The sequence below is a fragment of the Neolamprologus brichardi genome, chromosome 17 (assembly GCF_056152115.1).
Source record: "Neolamprologus brichardi isolate AB-2024 chromosome 17, ASM5615211v1, whole genome shotgun sequence".
NCBI classification, from domain to species: Eukaryota; Metazoa; Chordata; class Actinopteri; order Cichliformes; family Cichlidae; genus Neolamprologus; species Neolamprologus brichardi.
This window is the reverse complement of record NC_142120.1, coordinates 3,114,438-3,135,000: the sequence shown is the minus strand read 5'-3', so window position 1 is coordinate 3,135,000 and position 20,563 is coordinate 3,114,438. Positions and strand designations below refer to the sequence as shown.

At 41.0% G+C, this 20,563-nt stretch overlaps 1 protein-coding gene across 2 annotated transcripts in view; it reads right to left on the bottom strand.

Moving 5' to 3' along the window:
• rerg (RAS-like, estrogen-regulated, growth inhibitor) overlaps positions 1–20,563 on the bottom strand; it is a 59,854-nt gene that overhangs the window by 30,472 nt on the left and 8,819 nt on the right. For both annotated transcript variants that reach the window (XM_087830517.1, XM_087830518.1), the window contains exon 2: positions 17,788–17,935. In XM_087830517.1, coding sequence (XP_087686643.1) covers positions 17,788–17,848 — 61 coding nt within the window. In that variant the 5' untranslated portion in view covers positions 17,849–17,935. The remainder of the gene's footprint in view (positions 1–17,787; positions 17,936–20,563) is intronic.

The window sequence follows — 20,563 nt, the reverse complement described above, 5'->3', positions numbered from 1 at the left end:
TTTTTTCTTATGTGGACGTGACAGGTGAAGGGTGGAAATCTGTGGGAGTATCTTTTTCTGTATGTAAAACAAATAAAAAAGCCACTTCCCAGTGACTGCATTAAGGATTCTCCGGATTCTCCATTGAGCACATTGCAGTTTATGGTCTCCATGTCAAAGGTTAATAATTTGTAATCGGGGTCTTTGCAGGTTAAAGATTAAAGTGGCTCCAGAGAGAAGCTGCGCAAATATTTAATAAAACTGGCCTAAGTGAGATTACTTGGCTGACAACAGTAGCCGCCTGCACTCTTAATTCAATGACTTTTCTTTTGAGTCTGTTGAACTACATCAAACCTATGTGGCCACGTTATTAGATGCACCTGTTTAATTGCTCATTCATGCAAATATCTATTCAGTCAAACACTTGGCAGCAACTCACTGCATTTACAAGATGACCTGTCGAACAGAAAGGCGAAGAAAGGTGATTTAAGTGACTTTGAATGTGATTTGCTTTACTTGCTACCAGATCTGAGTATTCCAGAAACTGCTGATCTACTCGAATTTTCCCGCACAAGCATTTCTAGAGTTTACAGGGAAAAGTCTGAAAAATCAAAAATATCCAGCGAGCGGCAGCTCTGTGTGCGAAAATGTCATTTCCCCCTGATCTCTGCCAGCTACGGAGAACCGGTGAAAATGAATGGCTGAAATGCTTCAAGCTGATAAAAGGGCAACAGTAACTTAAATGACGACTCGTTACAAGGAAAGCATGCAGAAGAACGAACAACCTGTTCGACACTCAGTGTTGGGGAGTAACGGAATACATGTACCGCCGTTACGTATTTAAAATACAAAATATGAGTAACTGTATTCCGTTACAGTTACCGTTTAAAAAGGTGGTATTTAGAATACAGTTACTTTGTTGAAATAAATGGATTACACGGCGGTACTTCCCTGTTTCATATTGTCGCGGGTCAGGACTGTTTGGGTTTTGTTTGACAGCTACGTTCTGTTGTTCCAGGCGGCAGCGTTACGGTTGCCATGGTTACAGGGTGACGCTCTCTCTCTGCATGTTTGCTGGGTGAGAGAGCGCCTGTTGTTGTTGTTGTTGTTGTGCTAAGCTAACAGGCAGAATGCTACAGGTATAGCTCTAAAGAATGTAGCATCATGGGCAGTGTAGTCCGTGCTGCAGGGAGAATGGACTGCCATACCCGTTATGTGTCTGTGAGCGAGGGAGGGAGAAAAAGGAAAAGTACGAGCTGTCATCGAGCAAAAACGGGAGCTGGAAGCATGTAAATATAATAATAACCACTGCAGCCAAGAAGAGAGCCTGACGAGCCCAGTTGTAAGTAAGCTATTAAGACTCGACTGTACACCGTGTTCGTGTTTTCCTCCAAAAACAATAAGTTCCGTTGGAGCAGCCTTTCAACGCCTCTCTCTGTCTCTGCTAGCAAAGTTGACCCAGACAACAAAGTAAAGCTAGTTTTTGGCTACGAGCCCGACACAGAACCCACCGTATTAGCCAGAGGTCCCTTTACTACGGTTCGGAGCCGCGGACCTTCAGTAACAGTAATAAATCACAGCAATAGTACATTCATGTAGTTGTAAACAGCATGATAATATATTAAGTAATCCAAAGTATTCAGAATACGTTACTCTCATTGAGTAACGTAACGGAATACGTTACAGAATACATTTTGGGGCATGTATTCTGTAATCTGTAATGGAATACATTTTAAAAGTAACCTTCCCAACACTGTCAACACTGAAGCAGCAGAGAAACCTCTGTGAGCAAAGAACAGGAAAGTTGCCCAACAAAATTGGACAATTGAAGATTGGAAAAATGGTTTGACGAGTCTCAGTTTCTGCTGCAATATTTGGATTGTCAGAAACATGTTGCAATGATGTTAGGGATCTTTCCATGGCACGCCTTGGGCACACCAAGTTAAAAGACCATACTATCTAAATATTGTTGCTTGTCTTTTGTCATAAAGCTCAGAAACTGAACCTCAAACAGCCCTGAAGAGGCCTCCACAGTCGCGAGATCCCAGTTCAACAGAGCACATTTTGGGATCTGAGAGTTTTGCATTATGAATTTGTAGCAGACAAATCTCCAGCAACTGTGTGATGCTGTCATGTCAATATGGATCAAAATCTATGAGAAATTCATGCAGCATCTTGTTGAATCTGTTCAATGATGAATTAAAGCAAAAGGAGGCCCAACCTAAGAGTGCAGAGTTGCATCTAATGAAGTGTCAAGTGAGTGTACTCAAACGATTTGCCTTCAGAGTTCATTTATTCACTAATAACTTCACTATGGCCAGCAGACATTTTTCTCATCTAATCAGATTATTTTCATGTCCAGGGTGCTACACCACCTAATAATGGAAAAAGCTCAAGTAACTTAATTACAGCTAAGAAGTTTCAATAGCAATCAGCTGTGTAAGTATAGCACTCCAACGAGGCCTAATCACCTCTTATAAATCACTATGTATCGTGAGTGGAGCAGTGTGATGTATCATGACGACATACTGTATGGTTCAGAGCAAAACTACACGCACAAAGAGGGACTCCAGTCACGACAACAATAGCGATTTTGCAGTATTACATCTAGGCGAGTGATGCGAATTGATTTTAGTCTGACCCAAAAGTAGTTTGTCCCATATTTTTGTCAGTACGGGACAAACCTGCTTCACATCCCTCGGCTGAATGCGCATTACCTTCACAGGCAAAGACAGATGTGGCTTTGTTTGAGCAGTGCATATTAAGTTCATTTTGAATGACAGTAAAGGTCGGATAAACTCCCCTCCGCTAATCTTTGGATGGGATCCATGAACACACAATGGCAGAGGGTGATGCAGACATTTTCCTCAGCGCCCTGCGGCTCTGTAACACAGGACACCAGAGAGGCTTTGATTTCACGTCTCTGAAGATGGAAAAGGACGGAGGCTTGCACTCGTGGGGTTAGAACAGGAAGGGCGTGAGGATCCCAACACCACACTCGCCCCTTTAATTTAGTCTCTAACAATAGCACCACAGCACTATTCATCATGAACCATTTGCAAGGCTGATGAGACGCCGCGGTGACCACACCTCATGGAGCGATCTTCACTGCGGTTACGGGCGAAAAGGTTAAGTGCTGTGTAGAAGAAGCAGCTGAGAACAAGCAAAGCAAATATTTTAAGAACAGCCTCAGTATTAAAGCTTTTGATTTCCCTTGCAGCAGATACTTTGAGCCCTGTGGAGCTTAAACAGAAACCATTCAGGTTTAACCACTTAATGCATAGTGCATCATATTTGATAGTTTTTGAGCCTTTACATCATCACAGGGGCAGAGATTTCATGGCTCAGGCTTTAAAGTGATATTCATGGTTGCACAGCCAGTTGATAGAGGTTTGGGCCATTCTTTTCTTTAATTATTAAGACTTGTGTTAGGACTATATTCATAAGAAGAGCCTTTCCACCCACAGAGATTTATATTTGGTAGTATAGCTCTAGCTCATGTCTCTTGAAACATTCCTGTGCATTTGTGGGCATGTACAAAAAGCCTAAGATAATAACTGAGTACTGTATGTCACTTAAAGGAGGAAAAGCTGGAAAAAGGTGGGTTGCAAAGTGGCTTGCTAATAATTGCTAATGCAAAAACCCACCTAAAGATCAGTATTTGCAATCTTTACTTCTTTATTTTCTCACATTTGAAAACTTTTAGTTTAACCCTTTAAGACCTACCATAGAACCAAGTCCGCCAGAGCTTATATTATATGTTTACATGCTGTAGAGCCATTTTTGGGAGCATTTCAAGTTGATATACATCAATACAACCATTATAGTCCAAATTTTAATGATATGTCTGCATTAAGTGCATAGTAATTACATAAATTGCAAAAAAGGGCAATAAACTACAAAAAAATTTAAAATCGGTTTTGTTTTTTTAACATATATTTCTAGTTAGAGAAATTTAAGAGGCTTATCCCTCAAAACTGTAAATACAAAAAAGTTGCACAAAATAGTTTCCCACCACAGGAAATTTATTTTGAGTGTCTTCATAGTTTTATTTTTGAAATACACCAATTTTTATACACTGCAGGAAAAACGAAAATAAATATTATAATGCAAATTTGCAAAAAAACAGCATATGCATCAAAATAAACTATTTCCAGCAGTGCAATATGAGTCCTAAGTCCTTTTTGCAAAGCTATATGTGGAAGGAAACTGTGACTTAGGACAAGCTGATGGCATAAGATGTAAGTACAACTCCTCAGGTTTCATATGCAAAAAAAAAAAAATTGCGCTAGCTTACGTGGTTGGAGTGCTACCGGGATTTAAAAATAGTTACGCAAAGCAGAGCGTGCCCGCTCCGACTGGCTTTAAAGGGTTAATATGCATATGCATAAACAGATCTCAGGATACTGATGGAAAAGTCACCAGTATTATTAAGGGGGCAAATTTTGCTGATATGTTTCACTACACTTAACCCGTCACGTCTCCCTGCTGCTCTATAAAACAAACTGACTTTCATTTAATTAGGGGTTTTAGGTGTGCCGTTTAGTTTCAGTATCAGTTAAGTTTATTTATATAAATGGACACAGTTGTGCTTTTGGTTTATGCTAATAATGGCTATAAGCTGAAACGCATCGCTGATTTAGCTAAAAGCTCCCTACAATGTCATAGACTGACTAACTATGCAATAAACAATGATTTGTGGAACAATCTTTGTTGTGATGGTCGACCTCTATCGCCCTCTATTATTCCATATGAGCTTATCAGCTGTCATGATTTGCACAACCACAACAAAGAGCCACAGTGGAGCCTTGTAAGGACAGTATTGATCCTGGTCAGGGTTTTTTAGGCTCTGACAATCTGTAGTTTCACATAAGCATATAAATTTGGTATCGATAATTAAGAAAACTGTTGCAGTATAATCCGCTTCTAATGTCTTCCAAAAGGCATGCACACATACATGCATGCAGAGTAAAACTCTGCAGTTTTTGGAGTGAATGACAGAAAAGCAGAAAGATGCTACTGCCCAAAAAAATGTGGGAAGGCAGAGGGTGGAATAAATCAAATAGAGCTGAAAGTGGCCCTGAATATTAAGCAGTAAGCTGAACCTCAGCTGATAACGCACCCTGAGGAGCAAAAAACCCAAAATACTTCATGGATTCATCATGAAATTTTCAACGAGCTGCTAATCTGCAGAGAGAGAGAGAGAGGTTGTGAAAAGCGAGGAGGAAAATAATCGGTGATGAGTCACGCACCGGCTGAGGACAGCGGCGGCTGTCCGAGTACATGAGCAGAGAATGGATGTGGATGTGTGGAGGCTGAGGGGAGTCAGAGGTGTGCGCTAAAAATAGTTCAGCAGAAGAAATAAGCGTGGCCACTCGACAAACTCATCTTCCTGTGACACAGTCGTTTCCTTTTATGGCTCCTCTTTACCTTTGTATATGGCAAGAAAAGACTGGCACAGAACATTGGCTTCCTTCACTCCAGAAATACATCATTTGTAGTAATATTAGTCAAATCTGTGTAGGTGTGTGTCAGGTGAATAGGAACACGGGGGAGGGTTGGATTCTGAGGCCGCCAGATGGCCTTAAGAAGGCACAAACAGAAAAGGTGAATAGCACAGTCATTCTTTTCCTCTCTGAGGACAAAAAGCAGCTCTGGGCAGGAGATGCAGCACATTCAGAAGGAGAGGAAGTGGAGGACGATAGAGAAAGACCAGCTGAGTGTGGGCATGCTAAGGGAATTCACTTTCATTGACATTTTAATGAAGCTTCAGAGATGGTAGAGGATGAGGCATCCGAGGGACTGATGTCTATCTGCTGTCTGAATAGTCCTGCTCCTTACTGTAGCTGAAACTCAAACATGCAGTTAAGACTTTCAGTTTTGACTTTATTCTTAATGACCTCGTTTCACACATACGTGACGAGAATTTTAGACACGTTGAAAGTTTGTGAAAAGCACCATCAGTTCAACAGCTCGCAATACTCAATCAGGGAGTTCTCAAGGAGACAAACCACTTCCAGTTCACCCACAGCAGCCCACTGTGGGCCTACATGCAGTCCAGCTTTGCCAGCAAAAAAATAATCAAGCTGGATATCTATACTGGGTAAAGTGTTAGGCACAAAAGATGCCACATCATTTGGAAATGAGTATTATTAACCTACAGCAGGGGTGTCCAACTCCAGGCCTCAAGGGCCGATGTCCTGCAGGTTTTAGATGTGTCCTTGATCCAACACATCTGATTTAAATGGCGAAATTACCTCCTTAACATGTCTTGAAGTTCTCCAGAGGCCTGGGAATGAACAAATCATTTGATTCAGGTGAGCCAGGGTGAGATCTAAAACCTGCAGGACTCCGGCCCTCGAGGCCTGGAGTTGGACACCTCTGACCTACAGAGAGCTGAATTCAAAGACACACTAAAAATCAAAGTGAAAAAAATATGCCCATTTTGCAGCAACTCAAAATGATAGATGTAGTAGTTTTCATAGCTCCCACGCGGTTGACCTGACAATGTCTGGGTCTCCTCACAGATCTAAACCAGCACATCACTGAGCGTTTGATTGGTTAAGTCCCTTCTGTGACTCTGTCCAGCTCTCATAGAGTAACTTCTGGCAATTACACGCAGAGCATTTAAAAAAATGAAAACTAAAGGTATATCATTCCTTTGCCTTCATAGTAGATGTTAAAGAAATACTTGTGCGATATTGATCTCTCATCTGGCCACTGCTGCTTACTCAGTTTGCAAATGACATCACCAACACAAGCTGATCGTACGCATTTCTGCAATAACACGGCTTCATTTTTTGAAGATGGGAGGAAGTACCGATGAGTCATCTACTTATATAAAGTCTGAACCAAAGCATTTTATTAAGTGACATAGCAACAGCTCTGGAGCCATGTAGCCACCATGCCTAAAACATGTTTTTACGCTAGCAGTATACACTAAACATGAATTCTGCAACAATAACCTGAGTGAGTCATTCTTCCTTTGTTGCCCTGACTATACTCATCAGCCGCTGTGCACAGAGTTATCAGGGCATGCAGGGTCAACAATTTCCTTTCACACAGCAAACACTCAACTTGCACACTTAATTACTTTGGAAAGGCATGTTCAGATAAATACGCAGCCTTACTGTAGCGTTCTCAGCTTTCTGAATAAAAGAAAAATACTTCCTGCCCATTTTAAAAGGTAATTAACGTCCTCACCTTTAACCTGCAATCCATCCAATGAGTGTCCAACTTTAGGAAAGAACCAAGTGGAGATCCTGCTGATAATCTGATACCTGTCAGCTACGTAACGGCATCCAAATCCAATCACTCATGCAATTGTGTCCGGATGCATCTTTTTTTTTTTCCTCTCTCGAGCATTGATCAGCTGATCCTGATCAAAGAGAAGAACATAAACTGTCGTTTCTTTCCATTGGCTTCTGCCTGGAAAATGTCTGTAATGCGTGAAAGAGTCGAATGCTAGTGTTTTAAAATCACCTCAATCAGGGCAATCACTAAAGAACAACCTGACTCTTGGCAATCACTTAGTTTTTTCTTTCATTTGGACATTTTGTTCCTTGCTATCTGCTAAGAGCCCAAGATTCACCTCCTTTAGCTCTGTTTTGGTCTCCACATATGAAATTGTGCATTAAGGCGCCATACTCATTTTCTACTTCAATCAGATTCTGGGAACACAACAGTGCAGACTTATTAACCCTTTAAGACCTACCATAGAACCAAGTCCGCCAGAGCTTATATTATATGTTTACATGCTGTGGAGCCATTTTTGGGAGCATTTCAAGTTGATATACATCAATACAACCATTACAGCCTAGATTTTAATAATATGTATGCATTAAGTGCATAGTAATTACATAAATTGCAAAAAAGTGCAATAAACTACAAAAAAATTGAAAATCGTTTTTGTTTTTTTAACATTTATTTCTAGTTAGAGAAATTTAAGAGGCTTATCCCTCAAAATTGTAAATACAAAAAAGTTGCACAAAATAGTTTCCCACCACAGGAAACTTATTTTGAGTGTCTTCATAGTTTTATTTTTGAAATACACCAATTTTTATATACTGCAGGAAAAACGAAAATAAATATTATAATGCAAATTTGCAGAAAAGCAGCATATGCATCAAAATAAACTATTTCCAGCAGTGCAATATGAGTCCTAAGCATCCCAGAAACGACACACAAAGTCATAAAGTCAAACATAACTTTTAAAAACACCAGTATAGGCTCATTGAGGCCTGGACGGTAAAAAAACTACATTTCCGCGAAAATGACGTCACTTCCGGTTTCGGGCAGGTCATGGCGGACATGCGATAGTTCACGCTGACGTCTATTCCAATGTAGGAAGTGTTACGAACAGCTGATCGGATCGGCAAAGCGTGTTTCTGGAATATTATGTTTTTGTTGCTGCAAGCGCTTTTTATGCAGTTTTTGCAAAGCTATATGTGGAAGGAAACTGTGACCGAGGACAAGCTGATGGCATAAGATGTAAGTACAACTCCTCCGGTTTCATATGCAAAAAATATTATTGTGCTAGCTTACGTGGTTGCAGAGCTACCGGGATTTAAAAATAGTTACGCAAAACAGAGCGTGCTGCTCCGACCGGTTTTAAAGGGTTAATCTAACACACTGTGAGAAATTAAAGTCATGTATTATTTACTGGACGTTCCTGCTGTCTGGTGACCTTGATAACTTTTTTTAAGCACCTGACCTCGGCTGCATGTTCGTGAGCACCTACTTGACTTTTCACCTAAACATGAGAGGACTGGCTTGCTGAGCAAATAAGCCCAATTTAAAAGAATAAAGCTTTGAAGTTTGATCAACTCTTATGCAACATATTCAAGTGCATAAAAGTCACTTAGCGCTTTGCACAGCACATCACTCACACTCTAAAAGCCATTTGGGAACCTTTTCAGATCTCTTATCTAAAACCAGTCAAATCTACTTCCGACCCACAGATTAGAGCACTTGTTCTGGGGCAAAATGCATGCTATGAGTCACACCATATGGCTGCTCACTGGGTCCGGCACGGAGAAAGCAATCAGGAGGAGTCAAATATCCAGTCAGCTTCACAGCTTTGGGCTGTCAGCTGTCAAAGGCTGAGGATGTGGCCGGAAGCTCGAGCAGCAGGACAGGCAATTTGCGCCCTTCTGCTTCTGCACCCTCGGAAATAGCTCGACCGTGCAATGTGAGGAGGTACACACAAGCATCATTGATGGATGTCAAATAACTGGTGAGTTATTTGATCACTCTCCAGGTATTTCATTTCACCCAGCAGGAATCACAAGCAGTTGATTTTGGAAGCAGCATGGCCACCGCACTGTGCCATCTTTACCAGGTTTGTTTCAAAATCAGATCACACTTATATTACTGTAAGTGTTACAACATCTAATCCATATTTTGTTTTTCTGCAAAAAGAAAAAAACAATACCAAATAATCTTTTTACAGTAGTTTTTCACAGAGTCCAACACAGTAGTGTCTTGTTTTTGTGGCCTCGTCTCCCCTGTCCGCCCTCTGAATGTCTGTTTACATCTCCAGACCATACATCAGGTCCTCTTCTTGGCATTGAATGTGGTAAGCAAGTGGTATTTCAGAAGCAGACACATTTTAGCTCCCTCCTTTGTTTTTGTTCTGCTGTCTGGCTGTCAGACAGGCCAGCGAGAGGAGGGGAAGGCGGCGTGTTTGAGGAGTGACGAGACGAGAGTTTTTACGAGCTGGCGCTTCACACGCCTTGAAGTTAACTTTCCGAAAGAATTTCCAGAGAAGTTTCAAAGCACATTTCCCTCTGTTAACGTGAATGCTATCTAAACAGACAGAATCAGTGAAAGCCAGCCTTGTTTATTAGTAATTACTGGCAGCACATTCACAGCAGAAGGAACAGAGCACACGATCAGCTTATGAAGATGACAAAGGCAATGATACTAGTAAACATCATTTTAGTACTAACTTTGCTTTTTATATGAGGACTGAAACATTTACGCTACACTAGGCTGAAGTCACAACAATGATCACCTCAAGGCACTTTATATTGTAAGGTTAAGACCCTACAATTATACACCAACAACCAGATGACCCCTATGAGCAAGCACTTGGCAACAGTGGAAAGGAAAAACTCCCTTTTCACAAGAAGAAAGCTCTGGCAGGATGAGACTCAAGGAGGAGGACAGGACAACAGACACCGATGAAGAGAAGCCAGTGTGGGAGAAATCTGCTCTCTAGTCCCTGCCAGTTCTCCCACTCCAGCCTTTTGGATCAGTTGAAGGCTTCTCAGGGAGTTTCTTTTAGGACCGCCTGATAATAATGAATTACAATAGAACAGTCTAGAAGCGTTTTCACTCGGAGACTTTCCAAATTTTGAAAGAAGGCAGGAACATATCAGAAATTACTTCCTCACAGTGTTACTGGGGATACCATATTTCTAAAACTTTAGGGCAGAGTACAGTAACCTCAGTTTTATCTAAACTTAGCGACATGGATAGAAAAAGCTGAGTATCATTGGCATAGCAATGAAAATGTACGATCCGCCTTTTAATAATACTGCCAAAGGCACAGGTGTCGAACTCCAGGCCTCGAGGGCCGGAGTCCTGCAGGTTTTAGATGTGTCCTTGATCCAACACTTGAGTATGAACTTATACAAAAAGCAGCAAGATATTAAAAAAACAGTTTTATTGATTAAAAAACACTATATTGGATTCATATCGGTATCGGCACACTCAAAAAAATGAAATTGGGTGGTTGTTACATGTATAAGATCCAAACTTTGAAATTAATTTGAACTAAATAATTTCATGTTTCTATGGTGAACGTAACTAAATCATGTAGCATCTGCATGAAATTCAGCAACTTAATTTGTTCTTGTTGAGATGACATCATACAATCTAGTAAGAGCGGTTAGTTGCCTGGATCCAGCCACTCTTACAGGATTGTATCATGTTTGATTGATTGTATCAATATTATGTTAAACCTACACACATATATCGTGTTGACACAACACAATCAAGATGGATTAATATAACAGGATTTGTTTAGATGGAATATAAGTGGCAAGATAAAATTACGTTCATCCAATGAATTATTTTTTTGAGTGCAGATATCCAAATTTATGATATCGGTATCGGACATGATGAAATCTGTCTGAGGGTTTTTTTAAAAACAGCATATTTTTGTTAATTTTGTGATTTTTTTATTTTTTATTTTTATTTTTATTTTTTATTTATTTTTTTGTTCCTTGCAATACAAAATAAATTCTATATTAGTCATTTAATTGTTTAAAATTATATAAGCACTTTGTTGTAGTGTGAATGAGCATAAATGTGAATACTGATTAATGTGGTTATAAATGCTGGCTAATCCATTCTAGTCTCATTTATTTGAGGGCAGCTTTAATGGCAATATTGGTAAATGGTCTGTATTTGTATAGCGCTTTACTAGTCCCTAAGGACCCCAAAGCGCTTTACACATTCAGTCATCCACTCATTCACACACTGGTGATGGCAGCTACATTGTAGCCACAGCCGCCCTGGGGCGCACTGACACAGGCGAGGCTGCCGGACACTGGCACCACGGGCCCTCTGACCACCACCAGTAGGCAACGGGTGAAGCGTCTTGCCCAAGGACACAACTGTCCAAGCCGGGGCTCGAACCGGCAGCCTTCCGATTACAAGACGAACTCCCAACTCTTGGTAAGGCTCAATCAATGTTAATATGAACAGACACAATCTCAGGCAAAGGTCCTCTCTGTAATATTCTAAAATTTATTATAACTGTAACAATCTGTCAGTGCAACAAAGAGCCTGGAAGTCATTTCTGCTGTGAGTCCTCTCTCTATACAATAGAACTGTTGAAAGATGGCGAGGCAGCAGTAGAGTGCCTCTACGCTCAGATATTGACTGATGTTCTCTGCAGTGTTAAACATAATAATCTGCTGCCGTGTTTTTCCTAATACAGCATGTATTAAAAGTCAGAAATAGCTCATTGAACAGAATATTTACTTGATGTGCTGCACTCTGACAAAACTACTGAAAAGCCTGCTGCAGAGGAGCTGAGAGAGCTCACAGCATCTGCTATTTGTGTGTTCTTTTGTATTTGTGTGTGTGTGTGTGTGTGTGTGTGTGTGTGTGTGTGTGTGTGTGTGTGTGTGTGTTTGTATAGTAGGGACTAAGTTAAAGGCACAGCAATTGGATAAATGGGTCTTATTTTCTCACTCCACTCCGCCCTACGTCTGCTGAGTCAATAAACCAAAAGACTGCAAACTGCTAGAAGAGCCAGACTTAACACACTCAGCTCTTTATTGGAGCTCGATCTCTCTGCAGGAGTCCAAGTCAGACCCTCACAGGGAGCCTCGAACCCCATCAAACTATTTTGAGACACCCCAGAGGTCTGCTGCTGATTATTCGGAATAATCACAGCTAAAGTGAAGATAACACCGGTACTGCTGTCCAAAGTAAAGATGAAACACTGATACCCGACATTTTTTTCCAAGTTAAACTAAGTATCAGAAATCTAAAGCTGTTAAAGTGTTTGGAATCAGAAGGACTGCAAACTGTTGAAGGTTTTCGTTGGTTGAATTGATAGCAATTTGAACAAACAAACAAAAATGCAGCACAAAGATGGAATTTAGTGATTGAACACACTTCAGGTAGGTTAAAGACTGAACTGAGGGTTCACAACCTTGTGTTTCAAAGCTTTTAGCTAAACTGCATTGATAAGAGATTTACGAAGTTCACAGTACAGCTCCACAACAACATATTAAATCTGCTTAACGTTGTTATTTTGCTTTTCCTCCCTGTTACACTGTGCGCGCAGGGGGAGCGTAATTTATTGCCCAAATGCAGATGTTTCCCACTGAGAAGCAAACTGATTGATCTGATAGCATCTGCCAGTTTCCAGTGAACGCCTATGTTTAGATGAGAGCCGCTCATTGCTGAAAGGATCACCAGGGCTACGCGAAGCATCAGATGTGGCAACAATGGCTGTTGTCATGCTGTGCTCTGTTTTTGTACATTCAAATAAAGCAAAAGGGAGACATGCTGGTGACACGAGGATCAGGCAAATACAAAGCTGCAGCTGTCCACGTGAAGATCAAATGTCCACGTGAGAGAGGAAGAAACCTTTCATTGAGCAAGTGGCTTTGTCACCAGAAGGAGCATCAATCTCATTGTTCTCAAGCTTGTTACAATTTTCTGTTCTTCTACACTTTAGACAACAACTTAGGAGACGAGCACTCCACCAAAACTCTGGAAAAGGCCTGTGAGAAAGTTCTATAGCTCAGTCCTCGCTGAAATATTCCCCTTATCAGACTCCTCGAGAAGTTTTTCACAGTCAGTCTGAAAGGATGAAACCATCTGACTTCAGTGAGCTGTGACTTCTCTTTCAGAGTTATAATGAGCTGCAGTTGTACTGATATCTTGAGTAAACCACTGACTGGCCAGAATGACATAATGTATGTTGTTCTCAGCTGACTCCAATACACCATCAACTGCACTTTGATTTGAGTACAAATGACAAATGCTAACCCACTCAATAAGAATCAGCGTAAATAGAAACCACATTCACACAGGCCCAGAGACTAATCAGCCAGAGAACAGAGCAACCTCTGGTCGCTGAGGAACAATCTCTGACAAGTTGCTAAAGGTTGTTGGAGGTAGCTGTGGAACTGATTTTTAAACCCCATTCGATAGGTCTAGAGCCTGGTTAGTGACCTGTGGTTACTAGGGTTACTAAGTGTATACTCTGCAACTGGCTGGCATGTGGTTATGGCCTCTGACAATGGACTCATCTCTGTGCTTGTCCTTCTTGACCTTAGTGCAGCATTCGATACTGTTGACCATAATATCCTATTAGAGCGATTAGAACATGCTGTAGGTATTACAGGTATTGCACTGCAGTGGTTTGTATCATATCTATCTAATAGACTCCAATTTGTGCATGTAAATGGAGAGTCCTCTTCACACACTGAGGTTAATTATGGAGTTCCACAGGGTTCAGTGCTAGGACCAATTCTGTTTACATTATACATGCTTCCCCTAGGCAGCATCATTAGAAGACATAGCATACATTTTCACTGCTATGCAGATGACTCCCAGCTCTATCTGTCCATGAAGCCAGATAACACACACCAATTAGTTAAACTGCAGGAATGTCTTAAAGACATAAAGACTTGGATGGCCACTAACTTTCTGCTTCTTAACTCAGATAAAACTGAGGTCATTGTACTCGGCGCTGAAAAGCTTAGAAAGATGGTATCTAACCAGATTCTTACTCTGGATGGCATTACCTTGGCCTCCAGTAACACTGTGAGGAACCTTGGAGTCATTTTTGACCAGGATATGTCCTTCAACGCACATATTAAACAAATATGTAAGACTGCGTTCTTCCATTTGCGCAACATCTCTAAAATTAGAAATATCCTGTCTCAGAGTGACGCTGAAAAACTAGTTCATGCATTTATTACTTCCAGGCTGGACTACTGCAATTCATTATTATCAGGATGTCCAAAAAACTCACTGAAAAGCCTTCAGTTAATCCAAAATGCTGCAGCAAGAGTACTGACAGGGACTAGAAAGAGAGAGCATATTTCTCCTGTTTTGGCTTCCCTTCATTGGCTTCCTGTTAAATCCAGAATTGAATTCAAAATCCTGCTCCTCACATACAAGGTCTTAAATAATCAGGCCCCATCTTATCTTAATGACCTTGTAGTACCATATCACCCTATTAGAGCACTTCGCTCCCGCTCTGCAGGCCTACTTGTTGTTCCTAGAGTATTTAAAAGTAGAATGGGAGGGAGAGCCTTCAGTTTTCAGGCCCCTCTTCTGTGGAACCAGCTTCCAGTTTGGATTCGGGAGACAGACACTATCTCTACTTTTAAGATTAGGCTTAAAACTTTCCTTTTTGCTAAAGCATATAGTTAGGGCTGGACCAGGTGACCCTGAATCCTCCCTTAGTTATGCTGCAATAGATGTAGGCTGCCGGGGGATTCCCATGATGCATTGAGTTTTTCCTTTCCAGTCACCTTTCTCACTCACTATGTATTAACAGACCTCTGCATTGAATCATATCTGTTATTAACCTCTGTCTCTCTTCCACAGCATGTCTTTTATCCTGTCTTCCTTCTCTCACCCCAACCGGTCGCAGCAGATGGCCCCGCCCCTCCCTGAGCCTGGTTCTGCCGGAGGTTTCTTCCTGTTAAAAGGGAGTTTTTCCTTCCCACTGTCGCCAAAGTGCTGCTCATAGGGGGTCATATGATTGTTGGGCTTTTCTCTGTATCTATGAAGCGCCTTGAGGCGACTTTTGTTGTGATTTGGCGCTATATAAATAAAGTTGAATTGAATTGAATTGGTTGCTGGAGGTTGCTGGTAGCCACTAGAGTGTAAAGAGGTATATGTAAGTAAGTAAACTTTATTTATATAGCACCTTTCACAGACATATGTCACAAAGTGCTTTACTAGGTAAAAACATAATACAGTCATAAAATACATCATAAAAACCCTGGTCTAATTAAAAGCTTTTTGAAATAAAAATGTCTTTAGCTGCTTTTTGAAGATCTCCACTGAGTCCAAACCCCGTAGAAATAGGGGAAGTGCATTCCACAATCTGGGTGCAACAGCTTGGAAAGATCGGTCCCCTCGGGTTTTAAAACGAGTGTGGGGGACCACTAAAAGGTTTTGGTTACGAGTGGAGGTATCAGATCAGCAATGCAGGGGGGTGCCTGTCTCTGTAATGCTCTAAAAGTTAAAACTAGAATTTTAAAATGGAACCTGAATCTGATTGGTAGCCAGTGCAGCGACTTTAAAACAGGGGTCATATGAGCACCCTTGTTCGAGCGGGTCAGTAGTCTCGCTGCAGAGTTTTGAACAACCTGTAGGCGGGCTAGCCCTTTCATGTTTAGACAAGTAAACAGGCTGTTACAGTAGTCAAGTCTTGTAGTCTTGTATATAGTGCTGAATCAAAAACCGGCTCAGCTCACCAAGCAGAAAGTTTGAAAAATGCAACGCAAACTGGGAACAGAAAGTTTGCCTACAAAGTTAAAGTTGCACCCAAGCCCCAGTGTTTTCTCTTTGTGTTGGTTGCAGTGTTAAGGCCCAACATTTTCTCTGCAGGTGATTCATAAAGCTAAATGCTCCATTGCTGCAGACACTTGGAAATTGCATGGAGGTTGCAGACGTAACTGTTGCAATCTGCCGACGAAAGCAAATACAGGGAGGTTTTGGTGCATTGGAGGAAACCTCCAGCAACCACTCGCCAACTATTCAGGGAATATGGATTTTTCTCTAGCAAGCCGAGGTTGCAAGGGGGTCACTGACCAGCCTCTATTTCATTTGAGCCAAAACACAGTTGTGTTAGCATGGCTGCAGACTTTGCAGCCTAGTCTTATGGCAAGGCGAGAAATAATCACAAAATTGCTACAAATAAAGAGTTTTTTTTCTTTAAAGTTTGGACAACTTTAGTTTTAAAACTAAAAGACACATTTTTGTGCCTTTACCACTTAGGTTCTCATGAGTAAAAATATAAATAAGTCCTGAGTGTCTGAAGGCTTCTATTGAAACTGTTGTGACAGCTGTGACTTGCGATTCATTGGGACATAAAGATTGCATGGTCATGGCTTTCTATCCAGGCACAGGACTCAATATATTACATCTTGCAAGCATTTCACAAACTGCTGTGAATTTTTTTTTTTTTTGTACTATTTTATCTGTTTCCATCAGCTTTTTCACACGTATTTTGACAGTTGTGTGACTGTCAAAATACGTGTGAAACACTGCAGGAAATAATCAGCAGTAACTGTTTGCAGCTGTTGGAAAAGTTATCAATGAGGTGCTTTTTGTTTTGTTTTTTTCTTGGAGAAAATGAGCAGTGACATGTTCATACATTACGGACAGAAGCCGGAACATTAATCTTATTTCCAGAAGTTTGAATGTGAATGACAAGACAGCTTCTACAAAACAGAAAGTCGCAGTAAAAGACGGGAACTGCAGCAGTGTGATTGACATGGACAGATATCAGCTCCCTGATATATATTTTTTTTGCAGGGGGGGATAAAACTTGATGAAATGATGAGCTTCCAGCACCAACATCACACTTTTTAGTTCATGGAAAGAAGCAGCAGATTCAAGCTTCAAGGTTCTGAAGAAGAACCCAGACTTACGTCAGATGCCATCATCCTCACTGACGTGCTTCGGAGCTGCACTCCTTCCAGCTGGAGGCTATGAGCTCCTCAGTCGTTATACGTCTCAGTGCAGCACTTGAATTGACCTCCAACGACATTTTAATGGCCTCCTTTAACACAGACGAGATCCCGCCAAGGCCTGTTTTCTAACATCTGATTGCTACATAGAAGCAATCAGGCTTGATTTGCCGCCAACGGGAAACACATGGTCTGTTTTATTGCAGAGAAAACGTACACGGTGCCAGCTGAGCGTGAGTGGCTGCAGCTTATGGAGGAAAGCTGAAAGCAGATGATGATGACTCAACTTACTTATCTGCGGGGATGAAGGCTTTTAAGCCAGACTGATAACAACCACCTACTGCATTGGTGACGATGCAAACAAAGTCAGTATGATTTTTACAGCAAGCATAAAAATCCTGAAGGGACGATGGAGGGAAAACACTGGAAAGCACAAACTATGAAGACACAATATGGCAACATTAATGAGGCGGAAGGAGATTTATGCACCGAGTCCTGTGGTGAAGTTGTTGAATATATTAGTTTGAGCCACTCGAAGAACTAAAAGTGTGCGCACAGTAAAACAGTTCTTTGTTAGAGCTCGAGTGTACACAAACACACACAAGCACACACTGATGTTTACCTGACTTTCCCACCCCGGCTCTGCCGAAGACGGCCAGCTTCACCTCCGGGCTTTTGGCCATGACAGCAGCTGTGACGAGAGAAGCTCAGCGAGCCAGTCAGTGATCTCCGAGGTCAGCCCCGAACATCCTCCATCCAGGAAGCAGCGTCTGAGGAGACGAGGTAATGCGTCTACGTTTAGCTCCACTGCAGATTTCGCGAAACATTTCCACCAGCAGAAGTGAGTCACAGAGAAAGTGTTCAAGGAAGCTAGCAGAAGTAGCAGACTCTGACTGAATGTAATTGAAAGGAAATAAATAGTTTTAGCAAATAAAATGAAATAATTCATACATCAGTGTCACATCATTACTTGCAAATAAATATAAAAACCTGATTTTATGTGGACAAGGTTGCATAGATAGCATGAAGATTGTGATGCTAGCAGCTCTTTTAAGAAGATGGCCACAAATTCAGGACCAAAGCATTTTCTTTCTTCCTTTTTTTTAATTTATTTATTTATTTTTTTTGCAATTTTTGGTACTGAAATGATCAAGTTCAGTCTAAAAATGAGTTCATTGTGCACAGGTTAACGAAAATATCAGTAGAAAGGCTGATTCACTTACTCAAAAAATGAATGAAACGATGTGAAAACATGTCAGCTCTCAGTGGAAAAGAATCATGCCGGATTTCTACACTGATATTGACTTTGTAATGTGTTAGAAATGAAAAGATGCCACATCGTTTGATGGAAATGAAAATGATCAACATGCAGAGAGAGGGCTGAATTCAAAAGTCAAAATGAAAGTGAAAAAAATGAGATACCAGCTTTAAAACACTTTATTAATCCATCAGCAGTCACTGAGGATGAAATGCACACTGCAACCTTCCTGCTGCTGTCATCAGTCTATAGAGCTTTAATCATCTGAAGGTGATGGCCCTCACACACCTCTCACTGTACCTCCACAGGAGAGAACAGAGGCTTTCATTTCCAACATAGTGAAGTGAATGTTGGACAGTCACGTCCATCTTTTTTTAGGCTGTTGATCTACCCAGGCTATGTTTTTTATGTTGGTGCATGAAAAATGTGAAGTGAAAAAGACAGGAGAGAGGGGGGGAGAACACCGAGATCTGAAATCATCCATTGAAAAAGAAAACAGCAGCACAGCCAGATTAAACAGCCACACGCCCGTCTGTTTAATAAGAAAACAAGCAGCTGTGGCGCTGTCTCTCCTGGTGATTGACTCTAAACTTCTGGCCTGATCACTCTGTTTTTCTCCTGGATTCCACTCGGACCTTTAACCTGAGAACAAACGGATACTGACAAAGCTTTAATTCAAATCTTAGCTTGATGACTTCACAGCAATCCTGGGACAAACTAGCAGGAGACTGGTGCGTTTCCCATTAGCACCAATGCTGACAGAGAGAATGTAACACCCCAGGTTTATGTGGGGAGTCATGCTGTGTTTGGCTGGGCAGCTGCAGCTAAAGATAATTTTCATTTTTTCTCACTGCGCTGCAGTTTAGCGACGACATGTGCAGAAAAACATACAGCTTAGTCACAAAGTCGACATTATCTGTTTGCAAATCCTTTATTCTAACGTGCTGCAGTGCAGAGGTGCAGCTTGTCAACCACAAGCCACAGTTAAAGGTGCAGCAGGTGGGAAGGTGCTACCTTTATTTTTCAGCCTGACTGTCTTTGGACACTTCAACACATGGACACTGAAGTAATCACTATTCTGTATACCTGCCACCCGTGCAATGATACTCAAAGTAAGATCTTGGCTTGCTGTAGGAACCAACATCTCCAGCTCTCACAGTCACCTGATGCCAGTGATCAGGAGGAGCGACGCCTCCGTTAATCCTGCTGTGTGTTAGTCAGCTTTGATACAACATGAGGTGAAAAAACTCGTGAAAGTGACAGTCTCCCCAGTTACTCAAAGGTCAGACTGTGCCATGCTCAGAGAAAGTGTAATAAGCCAAGAGCTACATCTCAGACTCTACAGGCCTCAGTTAGCATGTTGAATGTTAAAGTCCACGACAGTAGAATTAGAAAAACACTGAGCAAGTGTGGCTTTTTTGGAAGGTTTTACAGAACATAGGGTCAGAACATGTAAACACAGCTTAGGTTTGTAAAGTTCGATCTGAACAAATCATAAGACTTATGGATGGCAATAGTGGCAATAATTCAATTCAATTTTATTTATACAGCGTTAAATCACAGCAACAAAAACCTCAAGGTGCTTTATATTGTAAGGTAGATGCTACAATAATACACAAAAAAAAAAAATTAAGTTATTTTTTAATAACTTAATTTTTTTAATTTATTTTAATTAAAAAAAAATTTAAAAAATTAATTAATTAATTAAAAAAAATTAAAATTAATTTAAAAATTAAAAAAAAAATTAAATTAATTAATTAAAAAAAAAATACATAAAACCCAACAATCATATGACCCCCTATGAGCAGCACTTTGGCGACAGTGGGAAGGAAAAACTCCCTTTTAACAGGAAGAAACCTCCAGCAGAACCAGGCTCAGGGAGGGGCGGGGCCATCTGCTGTGATTGGTTGGGGTGAGAGAAGGAAGACAGGATAAAAACATGCTGTGGAAGAGAGACGGAGGTTAATAACAGATATGATTCAATGCAGAGAGGTCTGTTAACACATAGTGAGTGAAGAAGAAACACCCAGTGCATCATGGGAATCGCCGGCAGCCTACGTCTATTGCAGCATAACTAAGGGAGGATTCAGGGTCACCTGGTCCAGCCCTAACTATATGCTTTAGCAAAAAGGAAAGTTTG